Here is a 24,639-nt window from a genome sequence, read left to right as displayed (position 1 = left end):
GATGTTAATTTTGTTAATTTGTTGCAGCTTTCATCCAAGGGATCAAAAGTTCCATACGTTTTACTTGTTTATGAGGCTGAAGAATTCTGTAATATGGTCATCAATCAATCCTTCCTGGATCATGTTTCTAGAGTTCAAAATTTTTACCCATCTTACACAGTCTGCTACCTCACAAACAAGTTAATGGCCTATATCAATAAGAGGTATAACCATTGGAGAGGTACCCCTCAGGAGTTAAAACATCTTTATATTTTTATTTTTGTAATGTTTGCTGTTATTTAATTTGCACCACTCTAAGTGCTTATGTGCTTTATCCAACATGATATCGTCATGGCCTTGGATGATCTAATCTCTCATAAATAATTGAAAGACAGATAGGTTGTGTAAGCTCTGTATTTGACCCAATTAATAAAATTCTCTTGCTCTCCCCCCCTCCCCCCTTCCCCCCTTTTGTAATGTTTGCTGTTGTTTTATTTGCATTGCTGTAAATACTTCTGTGCTTTAATCTAACATGATATCATGACAACCTTGGATGATAGGGAGGGAGGAAGGGAGAGAATATTACTAATTGGAGGGATGATGTGACAGATCAAAACTGTCCATGGGGTAGGGGACTGACCCTTATTGGTAAGGTGTTAATCCTCTAGTTGACATCAATCCATACACTACCTTTCCCTTTGTGGCTTTTACAACAAATATTATCTGTTCATAGTTTTAATCTTCTAATACAAGTGTTACCCAAGAAGAAGGCTTATTGTGGACATATTACTGCTACTTTGGGCTGAAATTTGCCTCATGAATAGAGTTGTCTTGACAAACATGTGGTCCATTTTTGGCTTCTAACTGAATTGTCATATATGATATAAATTAAGCAATGTAGTTCATGCATATATGTGTTAATGGTGTTTATGATTTCAATGGGTGGCCTGCTTCATACACGTCCTTGTGTTAATGTGTTTAGAGCTGGAAAACATGATATTGGACCATTCAATTTATTATTGAGAAGCTCTAGCCCTAACTTTGGATCAAATTGAGAATGCATGTATCAACTTCAATGATAGTGTTCCATCATGCATTATTTTTATCTTTATTTTTGTGTTGAATAACTTGACAGTTTTTTTTTTTTTTTTTTTTTTTTTATATATATCTGTTTGTAAACTTGTCTGAACATTTTCAGATTCTAGTTTGTTTATCTTATGTATGTTGGTCTGCATTTAATTTGGTTTGGTAATAAACTATACCACTGCTGCAATAATTAGAACCCTGGGGTTTTGACATTGACTTAGGGAACAGAGCCAATACAAGAATCCTTCAAATGATAGTTGCTGGAAACGCCCACCAGTTGAAGAGGTTGAATGTCCAAAAATTTTGAAGATTTCAACTTTCTATCTTTTTTGTAGATTTATCTGAAATATGTCTATTTTCCAGGTGCTGTCAAAATTAACCACACACTTTGATAGGGTACATTCCAGGCAATGCATAGATGAAGCTGAGATAGCTGAACATGTTGTTGGTTTGACATGTAGCCTTGCCAATTGCCAATTTAGGTGTGTACTTAGATTTTCTGACCTTGTATCTTAAATAGGAGCTATTCTTGTCAATGATCTTTTCTAATTATCATTGCCTTTGGTGAAAGCTTGTTTTCTGTGTTTCAATTTCTTGTCTCTTTTACAATAAAATCTTGTGAAGAGTTACCATTATTCTGTCTCATCATTTACTGTCATATGCTGAAATTTTGAAGCATTACTAATGCATAAATATCATAATTAAATAAACTCCCTTACTGTCATTGTTTTGATTCTTTAAAGAGTAGCACCTCTTTCATTTTCATTAGAATAGGAAAACCAATTATAGAAATTAGAATGTGTATTAGTTGAATGGTTCTTTCTCCAAAACCAATTATCTTAAGATTACCATTCCATGCACTTCTTTCCCTTCTTTTTTGGGATTTAATTGTTTCATTTACTTAACATTTGTGAACAAGCGGAATGATATTTTGTTTGTAACTTGACATGCTAGCATTTAATTCAAGTTTTGAACTTAAAAAATTAATGTGAACACTACTAAGAACTGACCAATTGGGTGAACCTTATTAGGCCTTGGTGTGATTGTGATACATGTAGACAAGGTGGGCATGTAAATGTTACACTTGGAAGCAAGGATTACTTTGGAAGAGGGAAACGAGGATTAAATTTTGTAATCATGAGGATGGACAAGTATGATTTATATGTTTGTAAAATAACATTGATATCAAAATTAGTAATATTCACATATTGTTCATTCAAGTATTTATTATCTAAAAATATACCATTTTTGGATATTATCTCTCTAATGTAGGATCATCTAAAAATATACCAAGAACAGAAATTGCAGAATTGCTGCTATCATACCTACACTTAAAGAACACATAATGATTCATATACTAATTCTGAATACAGCTAAACTATGATGACAAATAAAGTACTAGGCTGGACCCACAAGCAACCTGTAAAATGACCTACTATCTAAAATACAAAAATACCTATTTTCCAAAAAAAAAGTCCAGTTTTAAGTTTCTCGTTCCTGCATCACTCTATTTCCTCTCTTTCTGAAAGACATAACCACTAACACAAGCACATAGGTTCAGCCTAATTATATCCACATGTTGAGAGCAGATAGCACAGACTAGTGCCAAAGGAAGAAAATCCCAAACATCTCACCTTGTGAGGAACTCCTCGACAACAAAAACAGTTATATAATAACTTGGCTAGTTCTTTGTCAGGGTAACTCAAAGTCCAGTACCACCTTGAAGAGTGAAGAAGCAAGGAATTAGACCAGATTGACAGAGCTGTAGTAGAATAGCTGGTTGTAATAGGCTTATCTTTTAATGAACCCAAACCACTATGACTTACCAGAAATGAAAATGAATTTCATATAAACTATTCTGTGAAATTATTTCTGTGTTTGCTTTTGTTATTGCATCTGTGTTGATAAACTTTTTGAATTGAATTTCTTCCATCTGATGTTTAATTTCAGAAAGAAGTTGACACGCCTATCAGTAAATGCTAATGGAGCCCTTATCCCCAAGGATTTCATTGATAGGAACTTAATAAAAAATAATGTGTGGTGAGTTATTCTTTTCATACTGATAATGAGATTGCCTATGAAAAAAGTACTTGGTTTCAATATCAATAAAAAAGTACTTAGTTTCAAAGTTTTATTGTATTAAAATGTCAAAATTTCATGTATTCATTGTGAGCTATTTATTTCATACCAGTCATGAGATTATCTATGGCAGTGCTGCTTGGTTTTATATGCTCTATTCTGTTAATTGCTTTTCTTGTTAATGTCAAACCTAATAACTTTATCAATCATGTGTACTTCTCTTCTTTGATAACTGAATGTTCAGAAAATTCATATTCATCCACTACCACTTATATTGTTGTTGTTATTGTAGTTATTTATTGGTTCATCCTGTCAAATATTATGTATAATGTTTACATTGTGATGTGGTGCTGGCAAAAAACTCCAAAATTCAGGCAACTAGTTTGCTTTATGGTAACTAATTTGGTGCAGTTTTCTGTAAAATTACCTCAAAGAAGATAGACCATCCCTAATTTGAATTAAAGCAATAGCCCCCTTCAAATCTTGATTAATCCATGCATTGAGACGTAAGAAACTGCTACCCTGGTACTTTGCATTTTTTTAGCTAATCCCATACAGTTAGGACAAGGCTTTGTTGAGTTGATTCGAGGTATACTTCACATGTTTCTCCTACTTATATTGGAATGGCATGATACTGTCATTGCTGTAGCCTCCTACTTATATTGGAATGGCATGATACTGGCATTGCTATAGCCACACCGCACACTGCATATGTAATTCTGAACTACATTTTTGTTGATAGCATGGTACTTTTGGTTGTTTTTCTTTTTAAACGATTTGAATACATGGTTTTCCTAAATTGGCAAGTGCTTACTTCTGGGCTGCAGGGCCTGTAAAATAATCTGGGACCATATAACTTGCCACATCTCCCATAATTTAAGTTCAGACTCACCAATAAATTGGATCTGCCATGAAGATAAACTAGGCAAATTATTGTCTTGCAACATGAATAATTGCTTGTTATTCTATACATCTGGATAGAGAAACAGGACTCTTTGCTCAAGGGTAGTCTATTGTGCTTATTATCCATGTAGGCAATCTTTGTAGCAAATCTTACTATTTGAGAAACTAAAAATATGAAAATTTCCTTATATTTAGTGTAGTAAAGCACAGTGGTAGTGATACATAGCTTAACAACTAAAACTGAAGGAGTAGAGTTAGCATCTCATGGCACACTCGTATTTCTGTAGTTGGGATGTTGAGATGTGTGGTATACCACTATCTCCTCTATTTTTATTGTGAAAAAGCAAAAAAGTAAGATAGTGTATTTATATAACCATGCAAAAAGGAGATACATCAGCCCATGTACAATGAGAACCTGTACATTGGGAATATACAAAAGGAGTATTCAGCCAAAAAAGGTCCAACTTGTAAAAAAAAGAATTGAGGCCTTGTTTGTTTTTCCGGAAACCACTTACCGTGCTTACCTGGGCAAATGTTTCCTGGGAAACACTTACCCAGGTAAGTGCACTTACCAGTGTTCTTTTGTTTCCCAGGTAATGTTAAACAATGACTGTTTTGTCCATGAAAGTGTCATTGTTGAAGGGACAATGTTGTCTCATCATATGTTAGCAATTTTCCCCATGGGCAGGATAGTTATTTATCCAAGTGGGTGGAGGATAATACTTACCCAGCTAACTGCTGCATTCAGGATTTGTTCTTTTCTGTGGGACCCACTAATACCGAAAAATGGACATGGATAAATTGGTCAACTCTCATGCTGACCAACTTACCTGCCCCTGTTTACCGAAAAACGAATGAGGCCTAAGTTGGGATGCCCTCAAATATTCTTTGTACACCCAACCAAGAACACAACAAGCCTGTAAGGTTATTTTTAATTTCCTCCAAGTCAGTGAATGTGTTGCCAAAAATCTGATGATTTCTTTCCTTCAAATTAACCAGGCGATGGCAGCTGGAGAAGTATTCCATAGAAGCTTGCCCCTTCTATTTAATCCTTTAACTGTCCATCCTTACAGAAGCTGTAATAGTGAATCCAGGAAGCAGAAATGAAGGCCAATGCAGGAAGTTGCCATTATCCATACCTGGTAAGAGTACTTGTATTGGATGAAGAAATGATTTGAAGACTCTGGGACTTCGTGGCATAAAGAAGAGAGAGCATCAGATAGGGGCAACCCTCTCTTATTAATTTGTCCGTTGTCAGACACCCTTCATGAGTGGCTGTCTAAACAAGAAATATCTTTGATGGAATGTGGGTGCACCAAATTCTGGCCCAAGGAAAAGCATTTTTCCTACATAGGAGATTAAGTGAATGGTTTCACTGAGAACTCGCATGATTTCTCCCAAGACCAAATCCTGTCATCATCCAGACTATATTAGGTTTTATGCCCTGAATGAGATTTAGAAGCTCAAGGGTGGGCCCCAAATTATATCTTCATTCACTAGGCAAAGCACTCTTCAACTGTAGCACTGGCATCCTTATCTTGGGGAGTTTTTCTCTCAGTGTAAATTCCCCATACCATTTGTCTTTCTAGAAGCTGATTTGATTGCCTTTCCCTGTAACTGGTTCCTTTCTGGAACTCAAGGAGAACTTTTTGGATGTTGCTCCAGACTGCACACACCATTGGGGAGAAGCCAGGCCTAGAGTCCCACCTGTGTCTTGTCAGTTAGTATTTTTCTGCTATAATCATTTTCCATAAGCTTCATCTTGCCCTGTAGAACCTCCAGCACCATTTGCCAAGAAGAGACTTGTTGATTTTTCTGATATTCCTGACACCAAGGCCTTCATATTTTGTAGGTTGGCACATAGTATTCCAGTTCACTAAGTGAAACTTAATCTGTTTCTCCATCCAGCCCACAGGAATGCCCTCATTTTCCTCTCTAAATGTTTTGCAACACTGGTGGAAACTTGAAAGAAAGATAGGTAGTAGATTGGGAGGGAGGACATAACACTTCTAATCAAGGTAAGTTTTCCACCTTTTGATAAATATTTTGATTTTCACATAGTATCAAACCTTTCCATGATTGCTTCCCATATTCTCTTAGAACTACTTTTTGCACCGAGGGGTAAGCCAGTATAGGTGGTTGCTTATTTCCCAGTTTTGCAGCCCAAAATGCCAGCTAATTGGTCAGCCATGTTCTCTTCCCATGTCAGCATTATTTCACTTTTTGGTAAATTAATTTTAAGCCCTGAAACCATTTCAAACCACCTTAATAAATAACCCAGATGGACCGGTTGATCTGCTGAAGCATCACAAAAGAAAATGGTGTCATTTGCAAATTGAAACAAAAGAATTTGCTTCATATTATCACAAGCCTTAAAACCAATTTTTAGAGAATCAGACCGTACATAGAACCGGAAAGGGAAGAGGTTCATGGGTCAAATGTTCAACCATGGTCAAACTGGAGGTCGAACTGTGATGATGTGGCATATACATGTATATACCACGGGACACATAAATACTATAAATAATGTATTGTACAAATAGTGTTCTATTTGAGTATGGTGGATAGATGGTTAGTTCTTTAATTTTTAAAGTAATTGACCAGGGTTCAAAACTCCTAAATCACATTTTCTTTGCATTAATGCAATATGTAGTTATGTAAAGGATTCATAAATAACACAAATAATGAAGTGGATTAATCATTAATGGTAACGACTAACAAGACAATAAAAAAGGTCAGGGTTCAAATCTTGATATTTTCAGTTTGAAAATTCCACATATTTGAGACCCAAATGGTTTTAGGAAACTGGGATTGGTTCACTGGTTCTCCGGTTAAACTGGCTGGTCAGCTGGTTTTGGGTGGTTTTCTACCTATTCCAGTTTCCTAAACACTGCTCAAAACCTTGAATGTACCCTCCTTGGCTCCTTCAACTGCCCATGTCTGAGCTTACTCAAGGCCTCCATGACTATATTGAAGAGTGTTACAACTTGAGAAAAAGGTGAGAAAAGAAAAGGAAAAGAAGGGAAAAAGGTTGAGAGAGAGAGAGGTCTTGTGCAGTAGAAAGCAAGGAGGAAAGAAAGTGAGAGAGAAAAGAGGTCTTTAGGAAGAAGATACGGATCCAACTCTTCTCCCCTATCGACCTGAACGGTTATTCCACTATTTAGAATGTGTAAACTTACAAAAATGCCCCTGTCAAGTGATTCTTAACAGGGGAAATACAATGCTTTACCAAAAGACAAAACTGCTCTCTATGGCCATACATTTCAACAAAGAGAAATGGAGACAGTGAGTCTCCTTGTCTAAGACCCATTGAACTTTTAAATTTCGCACAAGATGGAGTGGGTGTGGTGACACATACATTGATCCAGTTGCTCCACTTGGATGTAAAATTCATTCTGGCCAACATATAGTCAAGGAAGCTCCAAGTAATGGTCAAAAGCCTTTTCAGCCTTAAAGATTATCCCACTTCTACCTTCCCTTTTTCTTGACTTGAGTCAACCAACTCATTAGCAATAAGGACCTCATCTAGTATTTTCCTCCCTTCCATAAAAGCTTCCCCCCCCCCCCCCCCCCCCTTCAATCTTGAAGCCAAAATCTTGGCAATGATTGTTCCCACTTCCCAACAAGCTGATAGGTCTGAAGCCTTTGAGTTCACACGTATCTTCTTTCTGAGATACTAGGGTGATGAAGGTTGAATTAAGGCATCTTTGAATGGAAGCATTGGCATGAAATTCTTCAGAAACTTTCATCAGATCCTGTTTTAGAAAGCTCCAACCCAATCATTGTGAGACCATCCGAGCCCAGTGCTAGTGCTTTATCCCCCTCCATTTGAAAAATGAAAGATTTCTCCAAATCTGCTGCATCCTCATCTAAAGTTCTGTTGACAATCAGTCCATCTTGGCCCAGTGGTTTATCCCCCTCCATTTGAAAAATGACTTCCCTAAATTCCTCTTCAATGAAAGGTTTTTCCAGATCTGTGGCATCCTCATCTAGAATTCTGTTAACAATCAGTCCATCCATCCTCAGCCTTCTTTTCCACAGCTCCTTGTAGATATTCGTATAATCCACAATGGCTTCTTTGATCCTATCCTCATATACTATTTACATGTTTACTTGGTCCAACCTACAGGCTAACCTGATCTGTTCTAAACTTGATAGATTCCTTTTCACACTGGATTGGGAGGATCATTGGGGAGATTTGGCGTCAAAAGCTCTACCTAGAGTTACTTCCGATCATTGGCCTATTTCTCTATCTGAGGAGAACATGAGAGGGCTGGATCCAACTCCATTTCGTTTTGAGAATATGTGGCTTTGTCACAAGCACCAGGACTGGATGGGTTTACAATGGCTTTCTATCATGACTGTTGGGATGTTGTAAAAGAGAATTTATTGAGGGTCTTCAATGAATTTTTTGGGAGAGGGGTACTTAATCCTGGGCTGAATTCAACTTCTATTGCTTTGATCCTAGAGAAAGTAGAGGCAACCACCCAAAAGAATTCAGACCCATCAGCTTGGTTAATAGTTTATACAAAATCATTGCAAAGGTGCTGTCTTGAAGAATCAGATTTGTGCTTCCCTTTATCATCTCCCCAAATCAAGGAGTTTTTGTAAAAGACAGATAAATTATTGATCAAATTTTAATTGTGAATGAAAGTGTTGAGGATTTCAAAAGAAATGGGAAAAATGGTATAGTCTGTAAACTGGATTTGGAGAAGGCCTACGATTTGGTGGATTGGTCCTTTTTGGTGGAAGTCATGAAAAACTTTGGATTTGGGGAGAAATGGTATAAATAGATTTGAGGCTGCTTGAGGACTTTCCACTACTTGATTCCAGTGAATGGGACTGTAGTTGATCACTTTCCAGCCATTAGAGGGATCAGGCAAGGTGACCCTCTATCCCCCTTTCTTTTTACCTTGGTAGCTGATGTGTTGGGGAGATTAATCCAAAAAGCAGATTCTAGGGACTTGGTGAGAGGTTGGAGAGTGGGAAGGGATAGAGTGCCTATCACACATTTGCAATTTGCTGATGACATGATTCTATTTTGTGAAGGAGGTGATCTTAGTTGGGTAAGGAATCTGAAGTTAGCGGTCTAACTCTTTGAGCAAATGCCAAATTTGAAGATCAATTTTGATAAGAGTTGTGTAGTAGGAGTGAATATGGATGCTAGGGAGATGTCAGATTGTGCAGCCATCTTGGGTTGTGAAGTGTCAAATTGACCCATGAATTACTTGGGCCTTCCTTTGGGAGATAATCTGAGAAATGGCAATTTCTGGAATCCAGTGATGGAGAGAGTCACAAAGAGATTAGCTCCTTGGAAGAGGAACTACCTTTCTTTGAGAGGGAGGATAACCCTAATCAAGTCGACGTTGACCAACTTACCTATTTATTTTCTATTAGTATTCAAAATGCTAGTGGGGTTTCCAAAAGCCTAGAGAAAATAGTTAGAGATTTTTTTATGGTTACTAGGGGAGGAAAGAAAGGGAAAAAGGTCAACTGGAAAACTGTAACCAAGGGCTTGAACTTTGGAGGATTAAGAATTGGCAATTTCTAGAAAAGAAATGTGGCTCTACTAGGGAAGTGGTTGTGGAGGCTACCAATAGAGAACATAGATTATGGGCCAAGGTGATTTTGAGTATTCATGGGTTGACGGTTGAAGGTTGGGATGTGGGAGTGTTGGCTTGAGCTATTAGTGCTTCTCCTTGGAAGTCAATACATGCCATCCTACCTTCCTTTTATCAAGTATTACATTTGCTCTGGGAACACTTGTGGGTGGGAGACTTACCCTTGAAAGATTGCTTTCCCTCTCTTTGCTTTGTCTGATTACCAGAATAAACTGGTGTTAAGTGGTGTGGTAAGGTTGAGTGTGGTGGTCTCCTTGAAGGACGAAGGAAGGCTAGGAACGAGGGTAGGCTACAAACTTCTGTCGACAGAGTCGTGTGTTCGCTATGATTCATGCCTCCTTTTATAGGGAGAGATCCCGAGGTCCGAAAGGAAAGGAGCCAAAAGGGATTTGACTCCCATTTGATAGGGGATCTTTGATTCGGTATCGGCTGCCTAGGGGACACTGCTAAGGGTTTGCCATGTGTCTCATGAGATCTCTCCAAGACGAGGTTTCCTTTTTGTTTGAGGATTCTCATAATACACGCATACTACTTCCTTTTGCGGGTCTCCTATATTAACGTGGCGTGGGTGACGTCAGGGCTGGTTTGATGTGTCCTACTTCATCCTATTGGATGTCCTGTTATGGGTGACTTTAGTTAATAGTATTCTCGTTTGTCGCTGGTCTGTGATGGCTTTTAGCTCATTGCAGGTTCGTGATGACTTTGAGCTCATCGCAGGTCCTCATTGGCTTGTGTGTTGCCGTGGGTATTTCTGTGGCTTTGGTTTCATATCTTCATTGCCATCGCAGTCTTGGTGAACAACATGTACTTACAACCGGTTTCCACCTTCCTTTCTTCTCATGCTGAGGGTCTTGAGCTTGATTGGGATTTGGGTTTCAGAAGGGGAACCAAGGACTCAGATCTAAACAGTCTTTTGTCTCTTCATTTCTTACAAGGATTCTGCTTGGACCCTTCAAAATCGGATTCACGCATTTGGATCCCCTCTTCTTCTGGTATTTTTTCCTGTGCTTCCTTCTTTAAAGCTTTAATAATGCCTACTGATAGTGTTGGGCAAACCTTTCCAGTTAAAGCAGTATGGGGTAAACTGATTCCACCTAGGGTTGGAACTTTTTGTTGGGAAGCCTTCTTGGGAAGGATTAACACTGGTGATCTCCTTCAAAGGAAGAAGCCTTTTTGGTGCTTATCTCCTTCAAAGGAAGGATTAACACTTCCGGCACCTTGTGTCTTGGGTTTGCAGGTTCAGCCGTTCACTTTGAAGGTTTACCATGTCCACCTCCCAATCATTGAAATCTCTCCTAAAAGCTGGTGACCAGGTAACCACATTATTTTCCACCACATTAGAGTCACCTATTAATGCTGATCTATCTGCAGCCACTGTAAATAGAGCCAGGAAGACGTCTTTTAGGGCATCATCCCCACACCAAGGATCCATCCAAAAGCCTTTTTGGTCAGATGGATTCCTTTGCCAGATGTTCAAAGCCTTTTTGGTCCTACTACTGGTTGCTGTTCAAAGCCTTTTAGGGCATCTATCTGCAGTATGTTGGGTAGTTTGGGAGGAAAGAAATCAAAGAACATTTGTTGATAAGGAAAGGTCTAGAGAGGTAATAATTGAAGTAATTACGACAAGGGTAATACAATGGGTGAAGTCTCTGAAGTTATTTGAAGACATATCCACATCAGCTCTGTTGAACAATTGTGTTGAAGATTAATTAGTTTTATGTTTTTCTGAGTAGATGTTTTATGTTAGTTGTTAGATAGGAGGTGGGGACCACATTAGTTATGTGAGTCTAAATTTTATTATGTTTTTGAGTGTTATATATGCTGTTTTATGTTTTGCCGCCCTATAAGGGCATAGTTGTCTTTGTACTGTTCTATTATTTTTAGTATAAATAATAAGTGAAGGAGGCAGCCAGATTATTGCTCTCTTTTCTTTTCAACTTCTCTTCTCTTCTTCTCCTTCTCTCTTCCTTCTCTCTTCAAGAAACTACTTTTCTTTCATATTTTTTAACTCAGCAGATTTATACTTGGTATCAGAGCATCGGCTAGGGTTTCTTGAAGCATTCTCATGCAGCCCTAGATCAGCCGATTGCATGAAGTGGTAAAGGGCTGATTGATCTGCTATAGATTGCCCAGTTCTTGGATTTTTTGGTGGGATTTAGTCATCAGGAAGGTGATCTATTGTTTGGCATCAAAATCAGGAAGAACTAGAGTACGGGGAAGAGTCCTAGAAAAGTTGGACTCTTTGTTTTTGATCTGATCTTGGGTGCCCAGGTATTGTTAGTTTTCTTTTGATTTTCTAAAGAGGGTGGTTTGGTTTCTAGAATTTTCTGAGCCTCCTGGAGTGATCGATTCACTTTTCTCTCTGTTGGGAGGTGTGGGGAGGAGAGAGATTTTTTTTTTTATCAATAACAAATTCATTAACTCATCATTAAAATAATTACAAAGAGGAAGAGAAACACTCTTATCTTCCAAATACAACTTAAGCCTTCAAAAGAAAAGAAAAGGAAAGGAAGAAACAATAAAGTTACAATTTATCCCAAAACATTGAGTCCCTTTCTACCCCTTGTTTAGCAAATCCATCAGCTAAAGAATTAGCTGATCTTTTAACCCAATTCATCTTCACTTCCATCTCCCGCACCAGCCACTTAAATTTTCTCCTCTCATTGCTGTAATTCCATAAACCACTTTTATCTTTATTCAACCACCTTATCACTACCTTTGAGTCCCCTTCAATTATAAGCTTTCTGATATTCATCTCCTTAGCTTTCTAGATTCCTTCCATAACTACAGAGATCTCAGCTCTAAGAGAGTCACCCACTCCAATTGGGCCTGAGAACAAGGCAGAAATGACCCCATTCTCATCCCTAAAGACACCCCAATCCTTGACTGTCCGGGTTTCCCCCTACTACTCCCATCAAAGTTTAATTTTATGAATCCAACAGGTGGTGGGGTCCAAGGTACACTCATTACTAATTTGGCCTCTGTACAGTTTGCAATCTCACTCCACTTCCTCAACATGCCATCCACTGTGTAATCTGTAAATAGCTCTAAGGATTTCAGCCATTGGACAACCCTAATATGGATTAGAGTCCTTAGTTCGTCAGCCCTCTCTCCATTTTTGAGGAGAGATATTTCTCTCCAGCTAGGGTTTTCTTCTTTCGGAAGGGTTGGTTTCTGTGTGTGATATTAATTTTTTTTAAGGTTTCCAATCTATTTTTTTTTCTTATTGTTGAACTGTTTGAAGTAAGACGGAGAGTTGGAATACCAAGATGAAATCTACCGGTGCTGTGGGACTAGGTGTTGGAGGTAGTAGTGATATTTTTGGGTCTGGGATCATTACTACAGTAAAACTCGATGGTACAAATTATTTGGAGTGGGCATAATCAGCTAAGATGTCTATTGGTGCCCGTGGAAAATTAGGGTATCTCATTGGGGAGGAGAAGAAACCTAATACAGACTCTTCCCGATGGGTGCAGGAGAATTACATGGTAATGTCCTGGCTGTGTAATTCTATGTTACCTCATATTGCAAAAAAATTTCCTATGGGCTAATACTGCTAAAGAGATTTGGGATGGAGCGACTGAAACCTATTCTAAGAAGCAAAATGAAACCAGAGCCTATCAAGGAATCAAGTGATAAGTATGAAACAAGGAGAAAAACCTCTTGCTGTGTATTTCTCCATGCTGAAAACCCTATGGTAGGAAATAGATGACTTAGAAATTGTGGTATGGGAAAGTGTAAATGATGTAACAACTTATCACAGACTGGTAGAGAGGAATAGGGTTTTTGAGTTCTTGGCAGGGCTGAACCCTGAATTTGACATTGCTAGGCAACATATTCTTTCTAGGGAGGGTGTGATACTCTCTCAGGCCTATGCCTTTGTCTCTAGAGAGGAGAGTAGGAGGAATCTAATGTTGAGACAGCTTGGGATTGACCAGTTGGCTATGGTTGGTACAACAAAACTTAAGCCGAATGGAGACAGGTGGAGTACTGAGACTAGAAGGGAAGATAAGAAGGACTTGGTGTGTTATTATTGCAAGAAGCCTAAGCATACCAATGACACTTGTTAGAAGCTTCATCCAAATCTTATGCCTGCTTGGATAAGAAACAAGAAGGGAAATGCAAATGTAACCACTATAGGAGACTCTTCAGCCCCTCTTTCCCAAATTGATTGGGAATCCATTGTAGTAGCAGCAGTGAGAACAGAATTGGAGAGGTTTGGACAACTTATGAGTAAGAAAGATTCATGTTATGCAGGAGAGAAGAGTGAAAGAAGAGAGAAAAGAGAGAGAAGAAGAGAGAAGAGAGAACTGAGAGCTCGAAAGGTCGCTGCTGGCGGTGCAACCTTTTAATATATATACTAGGGTGACAACAACTAAAATAAAAAGGAGCAAAAGTACAATAGTACCCCTGCGGTACTATACATAAGAAAAATAACAGCTATTAACACTCCCCCTCAAGTTGGGACATAGATGTCAATCATGCCCAACTTGTCACATAAATCATGATGTCTTGAGTGGTGTAGTCCTTTTGTAAAGATGTCTGCAAGTTGATCCTCAGAGCTGACATAGGGAGTACACACTTCCCCTGTGATAACTTTCTCTCTGATAAAATGCTTGTCGACTTCGATGTGTTTAGTTCTATCATGTAGCATAGGGTTAGTAGCAATGTTTATGTCTACTTTGTTATCACAGAATAGGGTCATAGGTCTGTCCACTGGAAAACCCAACTCACTCAACAGATTCTTTATCCGCATAATTTCAGCCACTCCATGAGCCATTGCTCGATATTCAGCTTCACCACTAGATCTAGCCACCACACTTTTCTTTTTGCTTCTCCAGGTAACTAGATTTCCTCCTATGAAGGTACAATAGCCACTAGTTGACTTTCTGTCATTTAGGGATCATGCCCAATCTGCATTAGTATACACTTCAACTTTCAAATGTCCGTGCCTTTGAAACAACAAGCCAGCACCTGGAAACCTTTTAAGGTATCAAAGGATTCTTTCTGCTACTTCAAGATGAGTGGTCATAGGGGCATGCATGAACTAGCTAAGGACACCAACTACATAAGCAGTGTCTGGGCGGGTCATAGAAAGATATAACAATCTCCCTATAAGTCTCTGAAACTGTTTCACATCCTTGATAGGTTCACCTTGGCTGTCACCTAATTTATGGTTAGGATCAATGGGGGAGTCAACTAGCTTCACTCCCATTTTTCCTGTATCCTGGAGTAAATCTAGGACATACTTTCTTTGGGAAATGAAGATACCCCTTTTTGAGCGAGCAACTTCAATTCCTAGGAAGTATCTTAGAGGACCTAGATCCTTTACTTCAAACTGTGGCAAGAAAATTCAACTTTTGGATTTCATCCTTCCAGTTGCCAGTGATAATTATATCATCAACATATACTATCAAAGCAACAATTTTACCTTCTCTTTTCACAAACAATGTGTGATCAGATTGACATTGCTTGTATCTTCTCTGCTGAACCGCTGCATGGAATTTGTTGAACTAGACTCTCGGTGATTGTTTCAGCCCGTATAAAGACTTCTTCAACCTGCACACATTTTGTTCATTGCCTTGAGCCTGAAAACCATATCATGTAAACTTCCTCTTCAAGGTCACCATTCAAGAATGCATTCTTGATATCAAGCTGATGTAGATCCCAGTCAAGATTAGTAGCAAGAGAGAATAGAACTCTAATGGAGTTCATCTTGGCAACGGGTGCAAAAGTTTCTGCATAATCAACTCCGTACACTTGTGTAAACCCCTTTGCCACTAAACGAGCTTTATACCTCTCCACCGTGCCATCAGCCCTATGTTTGACTATGAACACCCATTTATGACTGTGAACACACCCATCTTGGCAACGGGTGCAAAAGTTCCCATGTGCCATTTTTATGAAGGGCATTAATTTCTTCCTTCATAGCATCTGTCCATTCAGGTACTGAAAGAGCTTCTGCCACATTCTTAGGGATAGGGACACTGTTAATGGATGTGAGAAAGGCTCGAAAGGAGGGTGAAATGTTTTCATAGGAAACAAAGTGGGAAATGGGGTATTTAGTGGTGCACGATCTAACACCTTTCCTGTGAACAATAGGAAGGTCAAGGTCATTAGCAACAGAGGTATCAATTGCAATGGGGTCAAGAACATCAATGGGAACCAAGATACCTGAGTGAGTATGATTCGCCCCCGAAGAGTTTAATGGCACTGGAGGTACAATTTTTTGATTATCCACAACTCTTGAATTTGGTTGGCCTTTGTGACGATGGAAGAAGACACGAAAAGGAGGAGGATCAGGAAGAGGAGGAAGCTGAACTAGTTTCTCCTCATTCCTACTCTCCCCCTAAGGAGAAACAGGGAAAAAAGGCTCACTCTCAAAGAAAGAGACATCTGTAGAAACATAGAATTTTCGAAAAACATGATCAAAACAACGGTATCCCTTCTGAGTGAAGGAGTACCCCAAGAATATGAAAGGAATAGCACGAGGATCCAATTTCCCACAAGTGGGGAACAAATTTTGGACAAAGCAACGACAACCAAACACACGAGGAGGAATGGGAAGAAGGGGGGCCTTAGGAAAGAGAAGTTGATGTGGGGCTTTGCACTCTAACCAACGAGAGGGCATACGGTTGATGAGGTAGGTAGCACAAAGGATAACCTCAAGCCAAAAGCGTTTTGGAACATTCATATGGAGTAGTAAACCCCGAGCCACTTCAAGGAGGTGACGGTTCCTTCTTTCAGCAACACCATTTTGTTGTGGTGTTCGGGCACAAGAGCTACGGTGAAGTGAACCACGTAACGCAAAAAATTCCGTGAGATCACTATGAAAATACTCTTTGGCATTATCTGACTGAAAAATTTGGATTTCAGTTTGAAATTGGGTGAAGACCATCCGCTGAAAAATCTTGGACAATTTTTGGTACTTCATCCCTGGTCCGCATGGGATATACCCATGTATATCTAGAATAATCATCGATAATGGTAATAAAATACTTGTAGCCACTCTCAGATGGTAAAGTAACAGGGTCCCCCACACATCAGAATGAACAATGTTAAAAGGAAATTCAAATTTATTATTTTTTGAAAGAAAATGAGTTCTACACTGCTTACTCAATTGACAAGTTTGACAAGAGAAATCTGAAGCAGACATTGACTTAAACAATTCTGGAAGCACCACTTTCAATTTCTCAAAAGATAAATGACCAATACGACAATGCCATAAATAAACTTGACTCTTACAGGACTGACTCTTAGACTCTGTAACTTGAAGACCACCCTTATTCTCCAGCATGTAAAGTCCATCAACCATTACATCCTCTACCAATCGTCCTCCCTGAGACCAGATCCTGGATTACACAGTAAGAAGGGAAAAGGTCACTGAGCAGTTTAAGGAATTAGTAATACTACTAACAGAGAACAAATTAATGGGAAATTTCGGAACATGTAAAACATCAGAGAGGGTAAGGCCGAGAGGGAGAGAAATGGTTCCTTGACCAGCTATGGTAGTATATGATCCATCAGCTAGTCTCACCTTGTCTCTTCTAGAAAGAAGGTGATAGGTTTGAAAGTAGGAGGACGTACCAGTCATGTGTTTTGACGCTCCAGAATCAATGATCCAGGGAGTGTTAGGGTTATGAGAAGCAACATGGAAAGCTGTGGCAGAGTTACCTGATGTAGACGCAAATGAAGTTGAGGGAGGAGCATCCATCTGACGAATTGCTCTACCATAGAGCTCTAAATGGTCACAGAAGGAAATTATAATATCCTCCCTTGGGTCAGATCCAGATGAATGTGTCTGAGTCATAGTATGAATGGGGGGCTGATTCTCGAGTAGCCATGTTTGTTATAGTGTGTTTTCTTGTACCTTGCTGTCATGACTTTTTATTCATATCTGAACCTTGCTTCTTATTCAGATCTTGAGCCCATTTCGGCTTCCCATGAAGATCCCAACATGTGTTTCAGGTGTGTCGGGGTTTCTGGCAATGAGTACACCACAATTTGTCATTGTCATCCATCTTTTTCTGAAGATCTCCCTTTCTAGAAGCATTTCCCCCATCAGTAGTAACACTCCCTTTCGCTATCAACACAACCGCATCTCCTCCAGAACTGTTCATCAATTTCCTTCTGCTTTCTTCTGATTGTACAAGAGCATAAACTTCCTGAACTGATGGAAGATCCTTGCTACCTAGGATCTGGACTTTGATAGATTCATATGTAGGGTTCAAACCATGTAAGAAAGCAAATACTCTCTGTTGGGAAACAAGTTTTTTGTACAGTTTTGCATCTTCATCACACTTCCAGTCCACACTCTGATAATGATCTAACTCCTTCCAGACAGAGGTCAAGTCTGAGTAGTACACAAATAGACACCTCTCCCCTTGTTTACAAGTAGACGATTCTGCCTGTAGTTGGTAGATTTTTGCATAGTGTCGCAGTTCCGAATATGTTGATTTGGCTTGTTCCCAGATCTCATTTTCCGTTTCAGCCACATTAAATTCCTTCTTATTTGAGGTTGCATAGAAACTAAAAGCCAAGACATGACCATGCTGTTTTCCTGGTTCCATTTGTCATATTCAACACTCCCAGAATGTAGTTCTTTGATTCTCCCATTAGTATAACCTATCTTTCCCCTTGCAGTGATGTACAACTTGATCCCTCTTGACCACTCTAAATAATTTAAACCATCAAGAGGGATAACAGCCATGGGAAAGGATAGGTCCACACCCCCACTCATTCCATTTAGCATTGAGGAAACACCGGATGTAGTAGAATCTTCACCACTCATGATTTCAGATTCAAAAACAACTCTTAAATGGGGTACACAGCCTTAAAGTATTGTTATAGGTGCTGTTACAGCACTAACAGGTCATCCCTTGACTTTCAAGTTCAACACAAGTGTTGTCACAGTGCATATAGGTCATCTCTTGACATACGCATCAACAGAACTACTGTTACAACAAGTACTGGTCATTTTCTAACCTTCAGTTCACCATAAAAGCTGCTGTTGCAGCACACAAAAAAGGTCCTCACGACCTACAATTTCATAGGGATCAGTCGACCCCACAAAAATGGAAAGAAAGAGGTGTTGATCACCTCACATCCACTCGGCAAACCTAGTACAGGTTCTACCCCGGCACACGACCAGAAAAAAAAGGTAAGAGAGAGAGAGAAAGGTTACTTCAATGTGTGAGATCTTCAATTAGCCGAACAACAGATGAGAGCGACAGATCTAGAAATCTGGTGCGAAGAAAAAAAAACTGTTCGCTTGACTTCTCCTTTCAGATCTGGTAGTCCCGCTCTGATACCATGTTATGCAGGAGAGAAGAGTGAAAGAAGAGAGAAAAGAGAGAAGAGAGAACTGAGAGCTCAAAAGATCGTTGCTAGTGGCGCAACCTTTTAATATATATACTAGGGCGACAACAACTAAAATAAAAAGGAGCAAAAGTACAATAGTACCCCTACGGTACTATACATAGGAAAAATAACAGCTGTTAACAATTCACCTAGCTTTAGCCTTCCAGATGGACAGCAGAATGCAAGAGCTAACTACATCACTTCCTTTACACATACAGGTAGTTCATATGCAACTACAAATCTTTCATCCACTTCAGGTAAGGAGGGACCTACCTGGATTATAGACTCAGGAGCATCTGAGAACATGACTAATGCCCCTACCCTTTTCAGTTCCTATCAATTGTGCTTTGGTAGAGACAGAGTCTCTATAGCAGATGGTTCACATATGCCCATTATTGGGAAGGGGACAGTTAGAGTGACCAATGATATAGCTCTGTCTTCTGTTTTACATGTCCCTAGACTTCATACCAACCTATTGTCTGTTAGTTCTTTGGCAAAAAATTTGAATTGTTCCGTGACTTTTTTTCTTGGTAATTGTGTTTTGCAGGATCTGGAGTCAAAGAAAATGATTGGGAGTGGTCGTGAGGTGAATGGAGTCTACATTCTAGATGAGATTCCGAGACATTAGGGCCATCATGTTAGCAGCAGCAGTAGTAGTGGGTCAGAGTCAGTGAACCAGATTATGCTTTGGCACAATCGCTTGGGACATCTTTCTTTTAGTTCTTTGAAATATCTTTTCCCAAAGTTGTTTGAGTCTGTTCAATTATTTACTTTGGAGTGTGAGAGTTGTCAGTTAGGAAAGCATTGTAGACAGTCTTTTAAACCAAGTAATAAAAGAAGTACTGCTTTTAATATTGTTCACACTGATGTATGGGGGCCATATCATATCCCTTTCATGGGAGGATTCCGTTACTTTCTCTTGTTTGTGGATGATTATACACAATATTCTTGGATATATTTGATGAGGTCACATGATGAGGTTCCTAACTTGGTATGACAGTTCCACCAGATGGTTCTCACACAATTTGGAGTGAGAACTAAGGCTTTTAGATCAGATAATGCTAGAGAGTACTTTGAGAAGGACCTGACCACGTATCTCTTAGAACATGGTGTAGTTAATCAGAGTAGTCGTGCATATACACCACAACAAAATGGAGTTGCTGAGAGGAAAAACAGACATTGTGGAGGTGGCAAGGAGTCTTATGGTATGCGCTTCAGTTCCTTTGCAGTTCTAGGGAGATGCAATTCTTACAGCCGTGCATTTGATTAACCGTGTTCCTTCACAGACTTTGGGGTTTAAGGTGCCATTTAGTCTTCTTTTTCCAGATGGGGAGATATTTCACATACCTCTGAGGGTTTTTGGCTGTATTTCCTTTGTTCACATTCTTGGCCCTCATCCCAAGAAATTGGATCCTAAGGCCAAGAAATGTGTTTTTCTTGGGTATGCTCAGAACCAAAAGGGGTATTTCTGTTATGACACAGTGACGAGGAGCAAATTTGTCACTATGGATGTTACCTTCTTTGAATCCACCTTCTTCTCGAGTGGTTCTCCTCAGGGGGAGAGTTTTGGGGAGGAAAACTCACAATCTGTTCCTCTTCTTGTTTCTTTGGTGCCTCCATCAGTTCAGCTAGCACCTGCACCTCCAGTTTCATTACCTGAGCCACTACGGGCAACCTCACAGAACTATCAGCGCTGGTAGATGATGGTTGACTCCACACGTCCTCAACCCACACCACTCTCTGTTAGTCCTTCTTAAGCTCCAGGTTCGGCAAATACAGTTCCAATTATTCCTCTTGAGCAGGTTATGTTTTCTGATGATAATGTTCCTGTCCCTAACACCATTGTTGCAGCTGATTCCACTGACCTTGATCTTCTCATTGCACTTTGTAAGGGGAAGAGAAAGTGTACAACCCACTGCATTTCACACCATCTTTCCTACAGTGCCTTATCACCCTCCTACCGTGCTTTTCTTTCTTCCCTGGATTCTGTGTCTATACCCAGGAATGTTATTGAGGCACTCTCCAAACCTGAGTGGAAAATAGTCATGCAAGATGAGATGGATGCTTTGGTTAAAAACCAAACTTGGGAAATAGTTGATCTCCCCTAGACAAGGAGACAGTCGGATGTAGATTGGTATTCATAGTGAAGTATAAGGCCAATGGCAAGATAGAGAGGTACAAGGCAAGGTTGGTAGCAAAAGGGTATACTCAGACCTATGGTGTTGATTATCTAGAAACCTTTGCACCAGTAGCTAAGATGAGTTCAGTTCGTATCCTTTTATCTCTAGCAGCCACCTATTCATGGCCCTTGTTCTAGCTTGATGTCAAAAATGCCTTCCTCAATGGTGATTTACAGGAGGTATATATGGACATTCCAGCAGGCTTTTATGAAAATGTTGGTAAAGGAAGAGTGTGCAGACTCAGAAAATCTCTGTATGGATTGAAACAGTCACCTAGGGCTTGGTTTGACAGGTTCAGAGGGGCACTCATCCGTTTTGGATACACATAGACAATCTGATCACACCCTCTTTGTGAAGAGGAGAGATTTTTGGTGTCAATTTTGATTGTGTATGTGGATGATATAGTGGTGACAGGAAATGATCTGGAGGAGATTGATGATCTCAAAAAATCATTGCAGCAAGAATTTGAGATCAAAGATCTTGGTGAGTTCAAATACTTCTTGGGGATTGAAGTTGCAAGATCCAAGCATGGGATTTTCATTTCACAGAGAAAGTATGTACTTGACTTACTGCGAGAGATTGGGAAGCTGGGAACCAAACCAACAGACACTCTTATTGATCCAAATCACAGAATTAATGGTGTGGATGGTGAGTTGGTAAAGGATGTGGGGAGAAATCAAAGAATGGTTGGCCGACTGTTGTATTTGTGTATGACACGACCAGATATTTCTTATGTTGTCAGTGTTGTGAGTTAGTACATGCATGCACCTCGGGTTCAACACTAGGAAGCTATTGAGAGAATACTTGCATATCTGAAAAAGCACCCCTACAGAGGTATTCTTTTATCAAATCATGAGAATCTGAAGCTATAATCCTATATAGATGTAAACTGGGCATGATGCTTAGATGATAGGAGGTCTACATCAGGAGTGTGTACCTTTGTAGGTGGAAACTTGATCTCCTGGAAGAGTAAGAAGCAAGCGGTTGTGGCAAGGTCAAGTGCAGAGGCTGAGTATAGATCCATGGCTCATGGTGTCTCATAACTTCTTTGGGTTAGATCTCTTTTGAGTGAGATTGGGGTGAAAGTAGAGGAACCTATGATGTTATACTGTGACAATCAGGCTGCAATCAATATTGCCCACAATCCAATTCAGCATGATAGGACAAAACACATTGAAGTTGATAGACACTTTATAAGAGAAAGGGTAACAATCAGAGAAGTTTGTTTGCCTTATGTCTCTTCAGAGTTGCAGTTGGCTGATGTTCTCACTAAAGGGGTGGCAAAGGACAAGCTTGAACATGATCTATGCAAGTTGGGAATGTGTGACATTTACTCCCAACTTGAGGGGGAGTGCTGAAGATTAATCAGTTTTATGATGTTTTTCTGAGTAGATGTTTTATGTTAGTTGTTAGATAGGAGGTGGGGGCCACAATAGTTATGTGAGTCCAAATTTTATTATGTTTGAGTGTTATATATGTTGTTTTATGTTTTTCTGCCCTATAAAAGCATAGTTGTCTTTGTACTATTCTATTATTTTTAGTATAAATAATAAGTGAAGGGAGTGGCCAGATTATTGCTCTCTTTTCTTTTCAACTTCTCTTCTTCTCTTCTTTTCCTTCTCTCTTCAAGAAACTAATTTTCTTTCATATTTTTTAATTCAGCAGATTTCTACTAATTGGAAGGAAGTGGCCTGTTCAGCTCCTGACAAGACTGTCCAACAACCATTGTGGACTCGCCCAGTTCTCGGCTTTATAAAGCTGAACTTCGATAGTAGCAGTGAAGGGAACCCTGGCCCTTCAGGTATTGGAGGGGTATTTAGGAATGAGGTGGGTATGATTATTGCTATGTTTTCAGGCCCAGTTGGGGAAGGAGACTCACTTCGAGCTGAAGTTTTGGCAGTCTTGGAAGGTGCCAAAAAGCCTAAGGAGCTTAACTTAAGGAAGTTTATTGAGGGAGGCTCGAAGTTAGTAATAGAATGGCTACAAAAGGAGTGTAGCATGTGGAGCTACCTGAATGAAAAAAGAGTATTTAAGTGGTTGACTCTGGATATGACAGTAATATTACAATGGGTAAAGAGGTGTGCTAATTCTTTCGCAGATGCACTAGCCAAACAAGGGGTGGGAAGAAATCAGTTGTTCTGGGCGAATTTGTAATCTTTCGTTTTCCTTGGGTGAGTTGAGAGAGTTTATCTCCCCCTACCATTGTACTTTTCTTCATCTTTCATTAATGAAATGATTCTGTTATTGATAAAAAATTAAAAAATAAAACTAGCAAAGTGTATTATACTAACAGAACCGTCGTTAAGGTAGAACTTATTTGTTGCATAACATGCTTATCACCACTTGGATATACCAAAAATTGCAAGATACTACCTTTTCTTATTTGTATAGCCGTATAGGACTTCCAAGTACAAGACGGTAACTTGGATAACTACTCACTAGAACTTGAATAACAGTCCATAACCAAAGTTGTCATTTTAAGAATGATGCAATTCTTATGCGGCTGACCTCTGTTAGTTTCTTTGTTACAGTTGTCTGGTTGTATTCTGTTTTGTACTGCTCGTTATTTGGACTTTAATTGATGAAATTTCTATTCTTACCAAGAAAGAAAAATTAGATTAAGAAATACTTGAAAATGTATGCCATTTATGAGAAAAGTTGAGAGCAAGTCTCTGCTGAGGTTCATGTAGGAAATGCAGTGTTTAAAAACAAATCCTTCTGACTTAAAGGAGTAATGTGGTAGGGTAACAAACTAACAATCTGTGTGCATACCAAAAACAAGTCATTTATGGATATAATATAGAGATATACGCAGATCCAGTATATTCCCTTAATCCCTTTTCCTCTTCACAATGATTAAGTTCCAATGATTATTTCTCTTTTAGTGTAATGCATATGCATTTTAAACCTCTTAGCGGGGGATCTGGATTTGCTGAATGCTTTAGCTGTTTAGTGGGCTGTGGACCAATGGTAAACGCCCCATGCCAGTGATAAAACACATGGGGCCCACAGTGTGGGGTTTAGTATTTGTGGGTCCCATGTATTTTATGACTGGTGTGGAGCATTATTATTGGTTCTTTGTGGGTTTCATGTATTTTATGACTGGTGTGGGGCATTATTATTGGTTCCACAGCCTTCTGAGCAGCTATTGCATTCAGCTAAATCTATCTCCTTAGTGGGTAAGGATCAAGATAGAAACAATATTTCCAGGCCATCTAGCAACTGAAAGGATGATCTCAAAAATAGAAAGAAAATATTACACCTCATATACGTCTTGACTTCGTTGAGATGCTGGCACAGAGAAGGAATAAAGAGAGGAAAAAGACAGAAGGGTGGGTATGGGTAGATTCTCACTACACGATCCTGACAATTGCATTAGGGGTCTTACCAACATGAAGTCTAAAATGTACTTTTTTTTCTCGAAGAGATTG

General features: G+C 39.3%; 1 protein-coding gene across 4 annotated transcripts in view; it reads left to right on the top strand.

Moving 5' to 3' along the window:
- LOC104599954 (crossover junction endonuclease EME1B) overlaps positions 1–24,639 on the top strand; it is a 30,053-nt gene that overhangs the window by 3,921 nt on the left and 1,493 nt on the right. Inside the window, exons 7-11 of one of the 4 annotated variants that reach the window (XR_016075882.1) lie at positions 28–203; positions 1,287–1,350; positions 1,429–1,547; positions 3,016–3,105; positions 22,874–23,379. Coding sequence is in view for 2 of the 4 variants with exons in the window: in XM_088886981.1 (XP_088743107.1) it covers positions 28–203; positions 1,287–1,350; positions 1,429–1,547; positions 3,016–3,105; positions 19,576–19,597 (471 nt within the window). In the remaining 2 variants the exon portion in view is untranslated. Of the gene's footprint in view, positions 1–27; positions 204–1,286; positions 1,351–1,428; positions 1,548–3,015; positions 3,106–19,575; positions 19,892–22,870; positions 23,380–24,639 lie in introns of those variants that run through there. The other 3 variants (XR_735593.3, XM_088886981.1, XM_010262709.3) reach the window with 3 other exon arrangements.

Source organism: Nelumbo nucifera, chromosome 5 (assembly GCF_055504915.1).
Source record: "Nelumbo nucifera cultivar China Antique chromosome 5, China Antique-T2T, whole genome shotgun sequence".
Classification (NCBI taxonomy): domain Eukaryota; kingdom Viridiplantae; phylum Streptophyta; class Magnoliopsida; order Proteales; family Nelumbonaceae; genus Nelumbo; species Nelumbo nucifera.
This window is presented reverse-complemented; position numbering and strand designations above follow the sequence as displayed.